This window comes from Ursus americanus, chromosome 36 (genome assembly GCF_024610735.1).
Source record: "Ursus americanus isolate L20-20 chromosome 36, mUrsAme1.1.p, whole genome shotgun sequence".
NCBI lineage: Eukaryota > Metazoa > Chordata > Mammalia > Carnivora > Ursidae > Ursus > Ursus americanus.
The window spans coordinates 26,484,327-26,501,044 of NC_142162.1; the positions used below are offsets into that span (position 1 = coordinate 26,484,327).

A 16,718-nucleotide genomic window follows, 5' to 3' on the forward strand; every position below is an offset into this window, starting at 1 on the left:
TGCTTCTCAATTTCCCCTACCTTCTCATTTCAAATAGATGCTTCCTTCTTCAATAACCGGCAGTGAAGTGAGGTTGAACTGATATTTGAGATAGAAGATGGTTGCACACGCTGCTCTAGTTGGTAGCCAAACCTTTATTCCAACTCCCTTCCTACCTGGTTTCTATCTCCCAGCCAGTCAATTCTGGAGCTCACTTTATTCTCTTATAAAACAATGCTGAAGTGTCTGCATGATTAAAATAGTCCAAAAATGAGTTTATTAAAACTACAAACCAAAAAACTTCAGAAAGAGGTGGACATCCTACGTTTTTCTATATGCAACAATAAATCTTAATATCATGCAGTGATCAATATTTGAATATCTCCTGTATATCTCCCCACTAGATGTCCAGAGACATCCAGAACATTCCCCAATATTGCCCCCTAGCTCTTATCCTCCTCATCTGCTTTCACCCCGTGGCCAGACTATAGACTCAAATTTGCTCACTATCTCTGACTTCCCATTTTTTCAAAATACAAGGGCCAAGTATAAATTGCTATATTAATTAATGGTACTGCTCTGATTCGAAATGTCTGGAAGTTTCTTCTTCACCTTTAATAAAAAGCGACAGATGACGGTTTTCTCCATTGAGGAATTAAGCTTGACGTTCTCAAGACACTAGAATGAGAGACTACAATTCCTACACCCCTTATCTTGACGAGTTGACAGTGGCGGTATTCCCTGCCATTATCAGGCCCCACCCAGCCAGCTATGCAATATAACATTAGGTGCAGCGTCCTGGATTCCTGTCATCAAGAGGGGTTGGCACTGCGTCTATCGGAAAATGGCTTTTCCTCTAATCCCGCCTCAGCCCCACACCAGACCATCTAATAACATCACCAATTCTTTCTACTTAAGGATAGAGACGTGCTTGAACTCGTCACGACTAATAAAGGACAAAGTCATTATATTCCGTAGACTTGGTCGGCAGGAATGCGGGAAATGACTAACTTTTATTCGATGGCTTCCTTCCAGATCAATCCATACGACTCCCCCTCCCCAGAGCCGCCATAAGGGGTGAAGCCCGACATCCTCCAGAGCGCGGTAGGGAGGGACTGGGGGGGACAAAAGGAACTTGCCTACAAGGACTTACAGATGCCAGGAGCTGAGGGGTCTGGGGCAACTCCGTACTGACTTCCATCCTCTCCGCACCCCCGGCCTCCTCGTCCGCCATCTTGAGGGAAACTGACACCCGCAGTTCCAGACCCCCGGCCGGAGACGAGCGGAAACCTGTGGCCGGTCCAAGAAACGAGGGGCGACACTTTTACGACGGCCCCTGAAGTCGGGTTTGACGCAGAATCCAGGAGCGGCTTCCGGTTCGCTTCCCGGAAGCAAGCGTCACGGCCGGTACGCTGGAGGTTTTTCTTCCCGTAATTTCTTAGTTGTAGTCCTCGGTGCCTGAATGATTGTGCATCTGGTTTCGTTGCTGCGAACTGTTGCATCTACGAGGTAAAAAATAAATTCAGCGTCCATTTTGAAAGGAAGAAAACTGTCAGGGGCTGAGAACCTATTCTGCGTCTCGTTCAGGCCAGGTTGTTGGTCTGGGGGTGTTTGTTGCCCTACGTACCCGCATTGGTTCCCTAGAACCCACAAAATGAAAAAGAAATACTCAAAGCCATTCCATGTTTAGGAATGTAGCCCTTGGACACTTGGCACATACGCACAAGAAAGCTCGGGTCCCCAGCCGCTTTGAGGAGAGGTGGTGAATATTAAAAAATTGAAACCTTGTAGTTATGCATCGGTAGAGGGAAGACAAAATAAACATGATCATGCGCATTATGGAACACCATGTGTTGAAAAATGTGAAAAAACCCAAACAACAAGGTAGAACTTCGTGGAAAGATAAAGATGAGTTAAGTGGGGGGGGGGGGGCGGGGAGGGGGACCCAATATTTGCGCTTATGTGTTTAAATGCGAAGGAAAAAGCCTGAAAAGGAGAACAACAAACTAATAATAGCTCTCAGGGTAGGAGGCAGTTGGTCAAGAGCTACTTTCGATTTATCTGTATTGTTTTAAATTTTTAAATTGTTTACAAACCAATAATTTAATAGTATGTTTTTAACAAAGGGGAAAATAACGATAAATCTAACACGCTTGAAGGAGCTAAAGGTTAACTATTTGGAAAAAGAATTAGTCATATCTCTACCCCAGATTATATACATCAAAATAATTCTTAAGAGTTTACTAAAAAAAAGAAGTAAATATTTGTATAATATTGGGATGGAGGAGCCTTTTTAAAATTTGTTTTAATTTTTTTTTTAAGATTTTATTTATTTATTCGACAGAGTTAGAGACAGCCAGCAAGAGAGGGAACACAAGCAGGGGAGTGGGAGAGGAAGAAGCAGGCTCACAGCGGAGGAGCCTGATGTGGGGCTCGATCCCTTAATGCCGGGATCACGCCCTGAGCCGAAGGCAGACGCTTAACCGCTGTGCCACCCAGGTGCCCCTGTTTTAATTTTTTGATGGATGCTTTTTAAAGCATGACACCAAAAGCAGAAAATATAAAAAAAAAACTGATAGGTAATTTAATTAAAATTTAAAACATATATAAAAGTAAACTACACAGAATTAAAAAGTAAACAAAAATCGGGAAGAAACGCCTGCAACGCTCATGACAGACCAACGGATAAAATCCCAAAGATTACTATATCAATAGAAAAATGGGCAAAATACATAAATATGCAACTCACTAATTTTTATAAACATATGAAAAAAACCTAGTAAATGCAAATTAGGCAAAACGAGATTCCATTTCTTGCTCGTAAATTTGGCGTTTTTGTTTTAACTTAAAAATAACCACCATCCTGGGGCGCCTGGGTGGCTCAGTCGTTAAGCGTCTGCCTTAGGCTCAGGGCCTGATCCCAGATCCTGGGATCGAGCCCCACATCAGGCTCCTCCGCTGGGAGCCTGCTTCTTCCTCTCCCACTCCCCCTGCCTGTGTTCCCTCTCTCGCTGGCTGTCTCTCTCTCTCTCCATCAAATAAATAAATAGAATCTTTAAAAAAATAAATAAATAACCACCATCCGGGTGCCTGGGTGCTCAGTGGGTTGAGAGTCTGCCTTTGGCTTAGGTCATGATCCAGGGTCCTGGGATGGAGCCCCGCAACCAGCTCCCTGCTCTTATGGGGAGTCTGCTTTTCCCTTTGACTTCTGGTGCACGCTGTCTCTCTCTCTCTCTCAAATTTTAAATAAATAAAATCTTAAAATAACCACCATGTTGGTAAGCTGGAAGGATACTGTTACATAAAATACACTTGTATGTTAATAAATCTATAGGAAGGCAATATTCAGAAGCCATTTTTTCTTAAATGCTTTTCGTTGGCCCATTTATTCCATTTTTAAGGCTCTATCTTAAAGATATAATTCAGGATGCAAATGAAGTTTAAACTACATCATTACTGGTAATGGAGAAAAATTAGAAATAAATGCTCTCAGTAAAGGACATTGGCTAAATAAACTGTGGTCACTCATATAATGTAATTTTCTACAGCCATTAAAATGTTGTAGAGCATTGATTCTCAAAGTGTGGTCCACAGACTGGCTGAGAGGTCCCAAAATTTAGTAAGTTTGTGAGGTGAAAATTTTTATGGTAATAACAAAGGGGTTATGTGCTTTTTTCTTTTTAAAACCATGTGGTATTTGTACTAACTGATGCAGAAGCAATGGTGGGTGAAGCTGCTGGCCCCTTTGCACAAAATAAAAGCAGAGACACCAAATTCAACCAGTCACCAGAGCGATCTGGAAGTCATTTCTTGATCACCATGCTCTTGCAATTAAAAAAGGGGGAAAAAAGAACTTAAAGCATGTTTCCCAATGTCCTTGATGAAGCAATAAAAATATTATTAAATCTCAACCTGAGAGTCTTTTAAATATTTTGTATGGGAAGCACACATAAACCTTTTCTGCTGTGTACGAAAATATGATAGTTGACTTGAGGAGAAGTACTTGAGTTGCTGGTGAACCAGCTATTTTTTACGTGGACTATCACATTTACTTGAAAGAATTACAGGCAATCCTCTCAGGTCTCCCCCCCCCCCACTTTGGGAGCTTTGTACTATCACTCAATAAACTTTGCTTCACTATCGCTCAATAGACCTTGCTTTGCTGCCCACCACTCTACCTGGTCTACCTCTTCATTCTTCCAAGCAAAGTGACCAAGAACCACGGGCACAGAAGGAAAAAGTCCTGTAACACTACTTACATCTATTTAATTCACTTGTTCTCAACAATTATGTGTACATTACTTATGAAAATTTCATCGTATCAAGTTTGTGTTGTTGGCAAATTTTGTAACATAATGAACTTATTTGACTAATAAACCCAGGTAGAATAAGAGCTCTATAAAGAATAAGTAACAGATATGTAGTGTTTTTCAGACTTAGGTATTTGACAGGCATTTTCTCAAACATGAACAAGAAAGCCTTTCTCTTCAAGGAAAACAAACAGTTTTTGTTGTCTATCTTACTGTTAGAGCTTTCGAGAGAATATTCTGTAGAGAGCATATCTGCCACTGTGAGTTTGACAAAGTCCCAAGGAAATTGGTGATATTAATGTGTGTGACTTTTTTTGATAATGTATAATGAAATATATTGACATTTGGAAGATCTGTATAACTCACTGAACCAATATCTTCTATATGACAAATGCAGATATTACAAAGCATGGGTGAAAGATCTGTTCACATTGGTAAATAGACCCAACAGAATTTAATGTTATGGAGTACAAAATTTAATTGATATGGCTTTAGATTTCACATTGAATTGATCTTTAAGCTTTTACTATTTTCCCAGTTTTGCTGTAGTTTCAATTATATGAAATTATATGAAAACACCGTTAAAATATTCCTTCCCTTTCCAACTATGTATCTGGGTGAAGCCAATTTTTCTTATATATTTCGACCAAAACAACATATCACAATAGATTGAATGCAGAAGCAGCTATGAGAACCCAGCTGTCCTCTGTTAAAGAGATATTCAAAAATGTAAAACATTGGGGTGCCTGGGTGGCACAGCGGTTAGGCGTCTGCCTTCGGCTCAGGGCGTGATCCTGGCGTTATGGGATCGAGCCCCACATCAGGCTCCTCCGCTATGAGCCTGCTTCTTCCTCTCCCACTCCCCCTGCTTGTGTTCCCTCTCTTGCTGGCTGTCTCTATCTCTGTCGAATGAATAAATAAAATCTTTTAAAAAAAATGTAAAACATTGCCATACTTTTCAATAATTTTTTTCTTTTGGAAAACCTACTTTTCATTTAAAAATGTTTGTTAACATGTATTGGATTGCTAATTGTTATTTTGAACAAATTAACAGATCATTTAAAATTTTTCTCAGTTTTAGTTTCTAATGTAGTAAATATCAATAGATAAAACCTACATAAACAGAAGATCTTTGAGGTCCCCAATATTTAAGTGTATAAAAGGATCCTGAGACCATACAATTTAAGAGCTACTGTTGTAGAGGCATTCTTATTAACTTGAGAAGACAGTCACTATATATTGTTAGGTGGAAAAAGCAAGTTACTAAAACAGTGTGATTCTATTTGTAAGACAAAAAAAGCACCCACTTATTTAATGAAGAATACTAATTACCAAAATACTACTCTTGGTTATCCTTGGACTGCAAAAATGTGGAAATTTTAATTTTCTACTTTCTCCTTAACTGGTATTTTCTAATTCTTCTTCTAACAAATATTTATACAGTACTTATGTAAAAAAAATTTCTTTAAGATTTTTAAAATTTATTTATTTGAGAGACAGAGAAAGAGTACCCGAACACAAGCAAGGGGAGGGTCAGAGGGAGAGGGAGAAGCAGACTCCCTGCTGAGCAGGGAGCCCAACATGGGGTTCCATCCCAGGACCCTGAGATCACGACCTGAGCTGAAGGAAGATGCTTTAACCGACTGAGCCACCCAGGAGCCCTGTGTAAAAAAATTTTATCTGCCTATTTCTTAAAATAGATAAAATACTAAATATCTGGATGGATATTTGAATGGATAGATGGTTGAATGGATAGTCTATTCAGCTCAGAAGTCCTTGATAATGTCTTCCGTGATCTAGCCAGATGTGGTTGGATCTTTCCCTCCTCTTGGAGGAACTAGTAGCTATATACCTAGTGTCTAGAATCAAACTTTCTGGATTTGAATTTCTATTTTGCCATTTGCTGGTTGTGTGACCTTAAGCAAATTAACCTCTCTGAGACTTGGTTTCCTCATCTATTAAATAGATATGGTAATGAGACTGTTTTCCCCATGTAATGGTTCTGAAGATTAATGAGACACTCTTATCTAAAACCCTCAATGACTGGCATTGTACAAGACAATGCCTGCTAGTGTTCAGGATGGACATTGTTTTTGTTTTGTTTCCTGACTGTCCTGCATCTGTTGGCACTTTCTCGATTTGGTGCAGGAAGTCTTTCCATTGTCAGAAGTCTTGTTGGAGGGAGACAGTGTCCCCAAACATGTGATTAGAATTCATTCCTACTTGGTATCCTCAAGCAGCAATATCTATTCAGACTTTTCTTGTTAGGAAACTGTGTGCCTCCTGCTTCTTGGTCCATGGCAGTTCCTTGGGTTTCTGCTTTTTTTCTAAGCCTGTCCCTATCTTCTTGCAGAATCCTTGGGTCTCTGATAACCTTTCAATAGATGTGCTTTTTTCTTAAGATAGTTAAAGTTGGTTGTTTTTTTTTTTAAGATTTTATTTATTCATTCAACAGAGATAGAGACAGCCAGAGAGCGAGGGAACACAAGCAGGAGGAGTGGGAGAGGAAGAAGCAGGCTCATAGTGGAAGAGCCTGATGTGGGGCTCGATCCCATAACTCCAGGATCACGCCCTGAGTCGAAGGCAGACGCTTAACCGCTGTGCCACCCAGGCGCCCCTAAAGTTGGTTTTTATTATCTGAAGCTGTTAGGTTCCTAACTGATGTAACTATTAAATAATTATTTATAACCTATAATGCTGCCTTATGTCGCAGTTCTTCATGGCCTAATTTAATTCCTTCTCTAATTTGTTAGTTCCTTAAGTGCAGGAGACAAGACACATACTTAAAAATGTCAGCTACTATGTTAAAGACTTTAGATGCATTTTAAAGTATAACCCTGAAAACAATTCTATGATGTCATTCCTATTATCACTGTTGCACAGACAAGAAAATTATAGCTTGAACAAATGAGATTGCTTGTTCAAACCCACAATTACTAAGTGACAAAAACTGGATTCAAGACCTAGGTCTATCTGGCTTCAAACGTGTGTCTTTAACCCCTTCACTGTCCCACTTCTGATAAAAAAATTTTTTTTAGTCTCTTTTACCGCTATGTTCTAATACAAATATTTATTAAATAAGCAAAAATATTAGTATCTGGCACATATTTAACATCCTAGTACACTTATATTAGACATTTTATAGGGCATGAAGCAGATAAAACAGATATAAACTTATGAATTATCATTGTTCTTTTCTGATTTAGAGCAAGGTGTGGCTTGACCTACTTTAGAACAGGATTATGAATTTCTTTGCTTCTTTCGCAAATACATATTTCTTTTTAAATTAGCATTGGCTCACAATAACTTTTGTGAATAAGTAAGTTGCAAGGTCAGTTTTCAGGTGTCATTTTACTGTTTGAAGTACATCAACAGCTAATATACATTAGTTAGTTTTCTCAGGTAGGACAGCCATGCTCAGAACTACGTTTTCTTTAGAGTCCTCATTTATGGATTGTGCTGGAGGTGTTTAACCCGGGTTACACGTTAGGATCACCTGAGAACTTTTTAAAAATTCCAATACCAGGTCTCACTGTAGTGATTCTGATTTAATTAGAAAGGAGTGAGACCTGAATATCCATTAAAAAAAAAACTCTCCCAAGTGTTTTTAATGAGCAATCAGAGATGAGAAACCCTCAGTGATTCTATTTTAATAGGCTTCTTTCTCTGGGATATTTTCTTATGTGGATGATAGTAGTGCCTACATGATTCCACCTGTGTGGTACAAATCCTTGATATTCCTCATCCAGATTAGGGAAGAGCAACCTTCCCAGCTGGTCTCCCTATTTCCACTCTCTTGCTCATGTTCATCACTTGTTTTCCTGCCAGAATTATTTGTAAATATAAATCTGGTCATGTGACTCTCTTACCTAAATAAATTAGACGAGTGCCCTATAGCATAAAACTTCGCTCATAAACGTGGCATTCAAAGCCCTTCTCAGCCTGGCTTGAAACACTTTTTGTTAGTCTAATCTCCCTTGCCACCCCTCACTTTAAACTATCCACGCCATTTTCCCCATACATCCCATTCAGTCTCACTTCTGTGGTTCTGCATAGGTTAGTCCCTTGGCCTAGAATGCCCCCTCCCCCACCACAACACCTCTATCTATAAAGGGATTTCTGCTTATTTTTTAGAGTTCAGTATATATGTGACTTCCTCTAAGAAGTTTTCTGATTCTCTCATTTTCCAATATGCAAAACTGTTCCGTCTGTGATTTCATTGCACTTTAAATGAAAGAATAACAGGAAACTGGGATATAATCTTGCTAAAATTACAAAAATAATTTGGCAACTTTTACAAAAAGAAACCTTCAGTTCAACCTAGATGCTTAATATATACATACATATATATTAGTTCTTCTTTCATTTACATGTATGGTAATTCTTAGCCTTTTATTTGTCTAATTCATTGACTGAGTTACGGGATTATCTCATTTGGGCCTGGCATGTTCTTTGTCAAGAAATATTTCCTTTTTTAATTAGAGACTGCTTTTCATTTTGCATAATCTTTGGTCTGTTGGAAATGTAGCTATTGGGAAGGCCTTGAGCATGATTTTTAAATGGCAGTAACTTGAATATAAAAATGAAGCATGTTCAGAGACAATCCAGTGTACCCTCTGTAAATCTGAAAAGACATTTACACTGTGGTGAATGGTTAGATTGATGCTTGTTTGTTTTGGGGTATTTTGGTGGAAAAGTTAACCAGACACTTCAGACAGGAGGATATTTACTATTACATGATTAGTCTAGAAAACAAAACAATATAAAGCCAAACTGAATTTTGTACTTACTAAAGGAAATATAAATTTTAAAGAAGAAGCAAACAAAAAAGAAAAAAATTATAGAATGATACCACTGTCCCCATCTTATGACTCCAGTTCTGCTGCTATTTATAAGTTGCTGTTCCAAGAGTGCTGGTTTCTTTCTTTTTTTTTTTTTTTTAAGATTTTATTTATTTATTTGACAGAGAGACAGCCAGTGAGAGAGGGAACACAAGCAGGGGGAGTGGGAGAGGAAGAAGCAGTCTCCCAGGGGAACAGGGAGCCGGATGTGGGGTTCGATCCCAGGACTCTGGGATCACGCCCTGAGCCGAAGGTAGACGTTAACAACTGAGCCGCCCAGGTGCCCCAAGAGTGCTGGTTTCTGAGCTAAGAAAAGAGACTGGGGCTCTCTGTTCCTCTCAGGAAGTCTGTGAACCATGGCAGCCCCATGTGGGGGCAGATTATACTTGAAGAAAAAGACTCCCATATTTAGCTGAGAAGCAGGGGTCATTAAAGTATTTAGGGTCAAAACCAGGATGGAGAGGAAGTCACATTAGAACAGAAGTTTTCAGTCTTGGACAAAGGTCATTCCCACAGTTGTGGGGAGATCAGCCCTATGTTAGAACTGCAAAAATCCTGAGAACGTGATAAAGTAGTCAGGACTGGAGGCTTCAGCACCAGTTGTAGGAGAATCAGTCCTGGGTTCAGAGATTTCATTTTTGGGGTTGGCTTCATTTTAAAAATAAGGATATCCATACTTAGGGAGTCATTTCTGGAGTGAAACTCAGATTGCTGGTTCAAATTGAGTCAGACCTAGGTTAGGGGTCCACATAGGCCTGGATCTTAGGTTCACTTTCAGCCCTGAACCCAGAGGTTTCATTTAAGGGCTCTGCTGGTCGGACAATCCTGTCTGTGCAGGTGATCAACCACGAAAGCATTTCAACCCTGGTAGACGGGGGGAAAGTCTGGGAAGAGAAATAGATAGGTAACTTGCTGAAGGTAATACAAATAGGACGAGAGAATTGGGATGTGGATCAAGATCCATACAACTCCAGGGAGCACGCTCTTCACAGAGGAGCCAGGACAGAAACGTGCACATGACTGAGAAGAAATGAGAGTGAATGCTCAATGGAAGGAACTTTGTTTAGACATGCAAGAAATGGCTCAACCTACCAGGAGAAAAAAATCTGGCTTGGAGAGAGACAAAGTGGATCCTTCCACCGAGTTTGTGGAGAGTTGTATGCCCCAGTTTGCAGCAGGCTGCATCAGTGATGGGGTTCAAGTGCTTTGGTGAACAGATGAAATAAACATGAACAAATTTATTGGTCTAGGATCTGAGTAAATTCTGGAAGGAGGACCCAAGCTGGACCCATGATGGTTTGAGCACCTGTCAATGCAGCCTACCAACCATCTGTATATTCTAACCAGGCATCTTATTCCTTTAAAATTGTTTTTAAAATAAATAATAATAAATAATAGTAATAATAACAAATATTATATATATATATTTAGGCATTGTTTTCTAGATGCTGCGCAAGGCACTTTGGAGAAAAAGTTCAACAAAAGTATTAAACGGTAGATGAGCAATACATGGAACACTGTATTACTAACAGATGAACAGCAAAAAATCTATCCCTAAGCACAGAGTGAAAGCAGATACCAGATACAGCTGGTAAGCTGTGCACCAGGTGTGGTGAGCAAACAGGCCAGCTTAGAAGTCAGAAAGCTCTGGGAGAGGTTACTTCTGAAAAATACAAACGGCACAATACTTTAAGGTTTTAAAAGTGCCAGGTAGAGGTTTAGACAACTGTTGAAGAGTTTAAGGTTGAATTAGTGATAAGAACTTGGAAAACCAACACATGGAAAAATCAAGATAATTTACCTTTGCAGGAAAATGAGTTGTACGAGCAAAGAATAGCTTGTCCTTAACAGGAGTTAGCAAAATATAGTCCCAAATCCACCTGCTGTCTATTTTAATATACTCCTCAAGCTAAAAATAGTTTTAACATTTTTAGACAGTTGAAAAAAAGATCAAAAGAATATTTTATAATACATTTAAAATGCATAGACTTCAAATTTCCGTGTCCATAAATAAATAAAACTTTATTGGAATGCTGCCACCTTATTCATTTATATATTGACTTGGTTGCTTTCGCACAATGGTAGATTTGAATAGTTGCAACAGAGACACCCTGGCCCACAAAGTTTAAAACACTTACTCTCTGGTCTTTTATAGAAAAATATTGCTAACCTGAAACAAAATAAAAGGTTTTTTTTTTTCTCTTTACATTGTCATTGTTGAAAACTCAGAAAATATGGATATGCAAAGAGGAGAAAATATAAATAACCTATAATCTCGTATAATTTCAGAATCCCAAAATAACCATCATTGACGGTTTGGTGTATATGCTTCCAGGCTTTTTTCTGTGTGTGTGTGTGTGTGTGTGTGTGTGTGCGCGTGTGCGCGTGCATGCCTGCCTGCATCGTGTGTGTGTGTAAAATGGCATTATAGTGTACAGTTTTGCAAAATATGCATTAACATGATATCAATGTATTTTCATACTATAAATGTTTTTTTCAAAATTATTTTAAGATTACTGTGTGGTATTGCTTTATATGGCTGTCATTTATTTTTAAAACTCTTACTGTAGAACATTTACTGTATTTTGTTTCCAGTTTTCTTCTATTATAAACTTGCTTTAATAAACATACTTATTGGTAAATCCCTATAAACATCCATATATTTCCTTAGGATAAATTATTTTAAGTAAAAATATCAGATTGAATAGAGTACACATTTAAATATTTTCCATATTTTTAATGGAAAAAATAAGTATGCATTTATTGCATTTTTATTAAATGTTTCTCATAGGAATTTATGATAAATATTTTATTTTTAAAAAGATTTTATTTATTTATTTGACAGAGAGAGAGACAGTGCGAGAAGAAACACAGGGGGAGTGGGGGAGGGAGAAGCAGACTTCCTGCTCAGTTGCCGGGCTCAATTCCAGGACCCTGAGCCACCCAGGCGCCCCTATGGTAAATATTTTATAATCCTAAAGGTTACACGTAACATATGTACATGTTAAAGAGTAACAGTAAAATGAAGACCAGAGTATCCACCATCACCTTAAGAAATAAAGGCTAACTTTTAAATATTAAAAAAATAATGGGGGCACCTGGGTGGCTCAGCCAGTGGAGTGAAGTGTGTGGCTCTTGTTCCCGGGGTTGTGGGTTCAAACCCCCATGTCGGGTGTAGAGATTACTTAGAAATAAAATCTTTAGGGTCTCCTGGGTGGCTCAGTCAGTTAAACACCAACTCTTGATTTTGCCTCAGGTCATGATTCCAGGTCCTGGAATTGAGCCCCAGGGTCTCAAACACAGCGGGGAATCAGCTTGTGGATTTTTTCTCTCCCTCTGCCCCTCCCCCCTGCTCATGCTCTCTCTTTCAAATAAATAAGTCTTTATAAGTCTTTAAAAATATTAAATCTTAAATAATAATAATAATAATTATTATTATTATTATAACATGACCAACATATTTCTCTGGTAGTTTTTAATTTTAATTCCTGAGTTTGGTACTTTTTCTAACTTTTGATGAGGGCATTAGTTCTCTGAATTTTTTTCTTATTTATTTATTTATTTATTTATTTATTTATTTATTTATTTATCTGACAGAGAGAGAGAGAGAGACAGCCAGCGAGAGACGGAACACAAGCAGGGGGAGTGGGAGAGGAAGAAGCAGGCTCCTAGCGGAGGCGCCTGATGTGGGGCTCGATCCCAGAACGCTGGGATCAGGCCCTGAGCCGAAGGCAGACGCTTAACAACTGCGCCACCCAGGCGCCCCTGCATTTTTTTCTTTTTAAGGCTTTTGGATTCATGCTTCATTGCAGGGATGGCAAAGTAGCATTTGTATCTCAGAAATGTGAAAGCTGACAACCCTGACTGTTTTTCCATCTATATTATACATTTAAACACATGTAAAGAATGGATTTGGTGTCATCCAAACTTGCTGTGATTGCCTCATTCCAAAATGACTGTGTGGTCATTGTTTCTTTTACTCAACCAGAAAATGACATATGAATGGTGATTGTGTTTTTTAAAAAGATGCTAAGTAGTCTTTACACCCAATGTGGGGTCAAACTTACACCCCCAAGATCCAGTGTCACATGCTCTACCTACTGAGCCAGGTAGGCACCCCTAAATGGTGATCATTTTAATAGTAACCTAAGATCAAGCTTCCCATGTTTATTTTTTAATTTAGTATCTATCTATCTACCCATCTATCTCTCTCTATATGAAGATTTTGTTTATTCATTTGAGAGAGAAAGAGAGAGTGAGAGAGCACAAGCTGGGGGAGTCGGGGGGGGTGCGGAGATGCAGGCTCCCCACTGAGAGGGAGCAGGATGGAGGGCTTGATCTCAGGACCCCTGGATCATGACCTGAGCCACCCAGGTGCCCCAATTTAGTATTTATTTTGTATTTTTTAAAATTAAAAATAATTTTAAATTATTGGTAAAATATACATATCAAAATTTACCATTTTAATCATTTTTTTAAAAGATTTTATTTATTTATTTTTGCACGAGAGAGAGAGAGAGAGAGAGAGAGAGAGAGAGAGAGAGAACGAGCAGGGGGGCGGGAGGCGGCAGAGGGAGAAGCAGACTCTCTGCTGAGAAGGGAGCCCAATCCCTCCCTGGGATCAGGACCTGAGCCAAAGGCAGACGCTTAACTGACTGAGCCACCCAGGTGCCCCATTTTAACCATTTTCTAAAAAAGATGTTATTTATTTATGTGACAGAGAGACAGGCAGCAAGAGAGGGAACACAAGCAGGGGGAGTGGGAGAGGAGGAAGGAGACTCCTAGTGGAGAAGCCTGATGCGGGGCTCGATCCCAGAACGCCGGGATCAGCCAAAGGCAGACGCTTAACGACTGCACCACCCAGGCGCCCCCCCCCCCCATTTTAACCATTTTTAAGTGTACATTGTGTACATTTTAGTTGTACAGTGGCATTAAATGCATTCACATTGTTGTGCAACATCACCACCATCCGTCTACAGAACTTTTTCATCTCGCAACACTGAAAATCTGTATCTGTTAAACCTTAACTCCTCATTTCCCCCTCTCTCCAGCTCTTGGCAGCCACCATTCTACTTTCTGTCTCTGTGAATTTGACTACTCTCAGTACCTCATATAGGTGGAATCATACAGTATTTATACTTTTATTGGCTTATTTTACTGGCATAATGTTATCAAGGTTCATCGTATTATAGCATGTGTGAGAATTTCCTTGATCTGTGATTTCTTACTTTGCAGGTGTTTCAGGTTCCTTATACAGAACCTTAACCGCCTAGGTGACATTCTCCTCAAATTTGTTTTCCTAAGGAGTGAATGGAGTGCTGCCTAAAAAGCTGAAAAACTGTCTGGTACCTACGATGTTCATAGTAGCAGCATCCACAATAACCAAAAAATGGAAATAACCCACATGTCCATCAACAGATGAATGAATAAAGAAAATGAGGTATATTTATACAATGAAATATTATTTGGCCTTAAAAAGGAAAGAAATTCTGACATGCTATAACATGGTGAAAACATTTCTTAGGGAGTGGGGAGAGGAGGATGAGTCATCAATATTTAATGGGGACAGCATTTTAGTTTGGGATGCTGTAGAGTTCTGGAGGTGGGTGGTGATGATGGTTGCACAGCAATGTGAATATACCTAATGGAACTAAATTATATACGTAAAGATGGGTAAGATGGTAAATTTTATATATTTATCACAATTTTGAAATTTAAAAATCTTTACATAAACAAAAAACCTATTTTGATTACATTACTTTAGCTCTCCACAGAAATAACTTCATAGAACAATGATTTAATACTGTATTTTTGGATTTTTAAAAAAGATTTATTTATTTATTTATTTATTTATTTATTTATTTATTTGAGAGAGAGAAAGAGAGCCCATGCGAGAGGGGGAAGGGGCAGAAGGAGAGGGAGAGAGAAAACCTAAAGCAAACTCTGCACTGAGTGCGGAGCCTGATGTGGGGCTCAGTCTCACTACCCGGACATCATGACCTGAGCCTAAAGAAAGAGTTGGATGCTTAACTGACTGAGCCACCCAGATGCCCCATATTTTTGGATTTTTATACAAAGTTAGTATAAGAAATAGCAATCTGAAGATAATTTCTACATGTTTATGAGAGTCACATAGTTCATTTTATGACTGTTGATGACAATGTTCATTGTTTGTGAAATGGCCAAGTGATACATTCTGCCTTGACTTTAGTTCTGGGATATTTTGCTTTCATGGTACACTGCCGCTCGTTCTCTTTATAACAAGAAATCTACCTTTCTCCTTTGACTGTTAGGAACTGAGAACCACCTTGTATGATGATTTATGGTGCATTAGCTGTATTCCCTGAAGAATCATTAACCATCATTAAGTAAATAACTCCTGTTTCTACTCACTATGAACACTGTGAGTGAAGCAGCTTGGTTACAATTCAGTGTCTGCAATCCAGACTGCTGGCCTTTGTGACTTTAAACCATGTTTCTCAGTCCAAAATGTCTTAATAGTATGTCTGTTGCTATCATCTATCACACAGATTCTTGTTGTATTCCATTTCTGGAAAATGATTCTCATATTTTTAAGGTTCCTCTAAGACCTCTCCGAATGCATATTATATATGCCATATTTCCTGTGTTTTTAAATCAGATCTTCTCAAACATATCCTCCAAATTTGGTTTAAAGATATCCATACAGATATTTTTCTAGTATAATATTAGACAAAACCAAAAACTTTATTCATATGGACACACATACATTATAGTCCTAGGTTTTTGTCACTTGGGTTCCAAATTTTGGCACTAACTTTTAACTGTCTCTTTTTCTTCCCTCAAATATCCAATCAGCTGTCAAATTTTGTAGTTTCGGTCTTCACAATTATTTTACATCTGATCCTTCCTCTGTAATTTCAGTGTCACACTCTCCCATCTTCCTTCTTCAGGACTTTGCAGTTACCCCCTACCTGGAGTCTCAGTCTGTCTGGGCTGCTAAAATAAAATATCACAGACTGGGTGGGTTGTAAGCAACAGTTTATCTCTCACAGTTCTGGAGGCTGGCATTCTAAGATCAGGGTGCCAGGATGGTTGGATTCTGGTGAAGCCCTCTTCCAGGTTGCAGATTGCTAATTTCCCACTGTGTCCTCACATGGTGGAAGGGGCGAGGGGTCTCTCTAGGGTCTCTTTTATAAGGGCAGAGTCCATCTCTAAATACCATCACATTAAGTATTAGGATTTCAACATATAAATTTTGTGGGGACACATTCAGATCATAGCACCAGATTATTCCAATATCCTTCCAGCTGGAGTCTCTGCCATACCTCTCCTCTGTCCAGTTGGTTCCCTGTGCTGCTGTCAAATCTATTTTCACTCTTGGCATTTACACAGGCCTTCCAAAATGTGGCTCAAACTAAAGGTCTGGTTCAATTACCACTATTCCCCTAGGCATACCCTAGACCCAGATAAACTGAGGTACTCACTGTCTTCTCAATGTGTCCTGCATTTTCTCACCTTAATGCTTTGATTCATGTTAGGTCCTGGTGGAAGGTGCTTCTCTCCACCCCATCCCCAATCTCTGCCACTCAGAAATACTATCCATATA

At 39.0% G+C, this 16,718-nt stretch overlaps 2 protein-coding genes across 5 annotated transcripts in view; one reads left to right on the plus strand and one right to left on the minus strand.

Annotated features, from left to right (window-relative positions):
* Positions 1-1,350, minus strand: part of UBR1 (ubiquitin protein ligase E3 component n-recognin 1) — a 133,225-nt gene extending 131,875 nt beyond the window's left edge. Inside the window, exon 1 of the mRNA XM_045771719.2 lies at positions 1,133-1,350. Within this exon, the coding sequence (XP_045627675.2) occupies positions 1,133-1,213 (81 nt within the window). The 5' untranslated portion in view covers positions 1,214-1,350. The remainder of the gene's footprint in view (positions 1-1,132) is intronic.
* Positions 1,351-1,354: 4 nt separating this feature from the next.
* The window catches only part of TMEM62 (transmembrane protein 62), a 48,868-nt gene continuing 33,504 nt past the window's right edge, over positions 1,355-16,718 (plus strand). Inside the window, exons 1-2 of one of the 4 annotated variants that reach the window (XM_045771765.2) lie at positions 1,365-1,488; positions 14,366-14,570. The gene's annotated coding sequence lies outside the window, so the exon portion shown is untranslated. Of the gene's footprint in view, positions 1,489-14,365; positions 14,571-16,718 lie in introns of all 4 variants that reach the window. The other 3 variants (XM_045771755.2, XM_087859206.1, XM_087859205.1) reach the window with 3 other exon arrangements.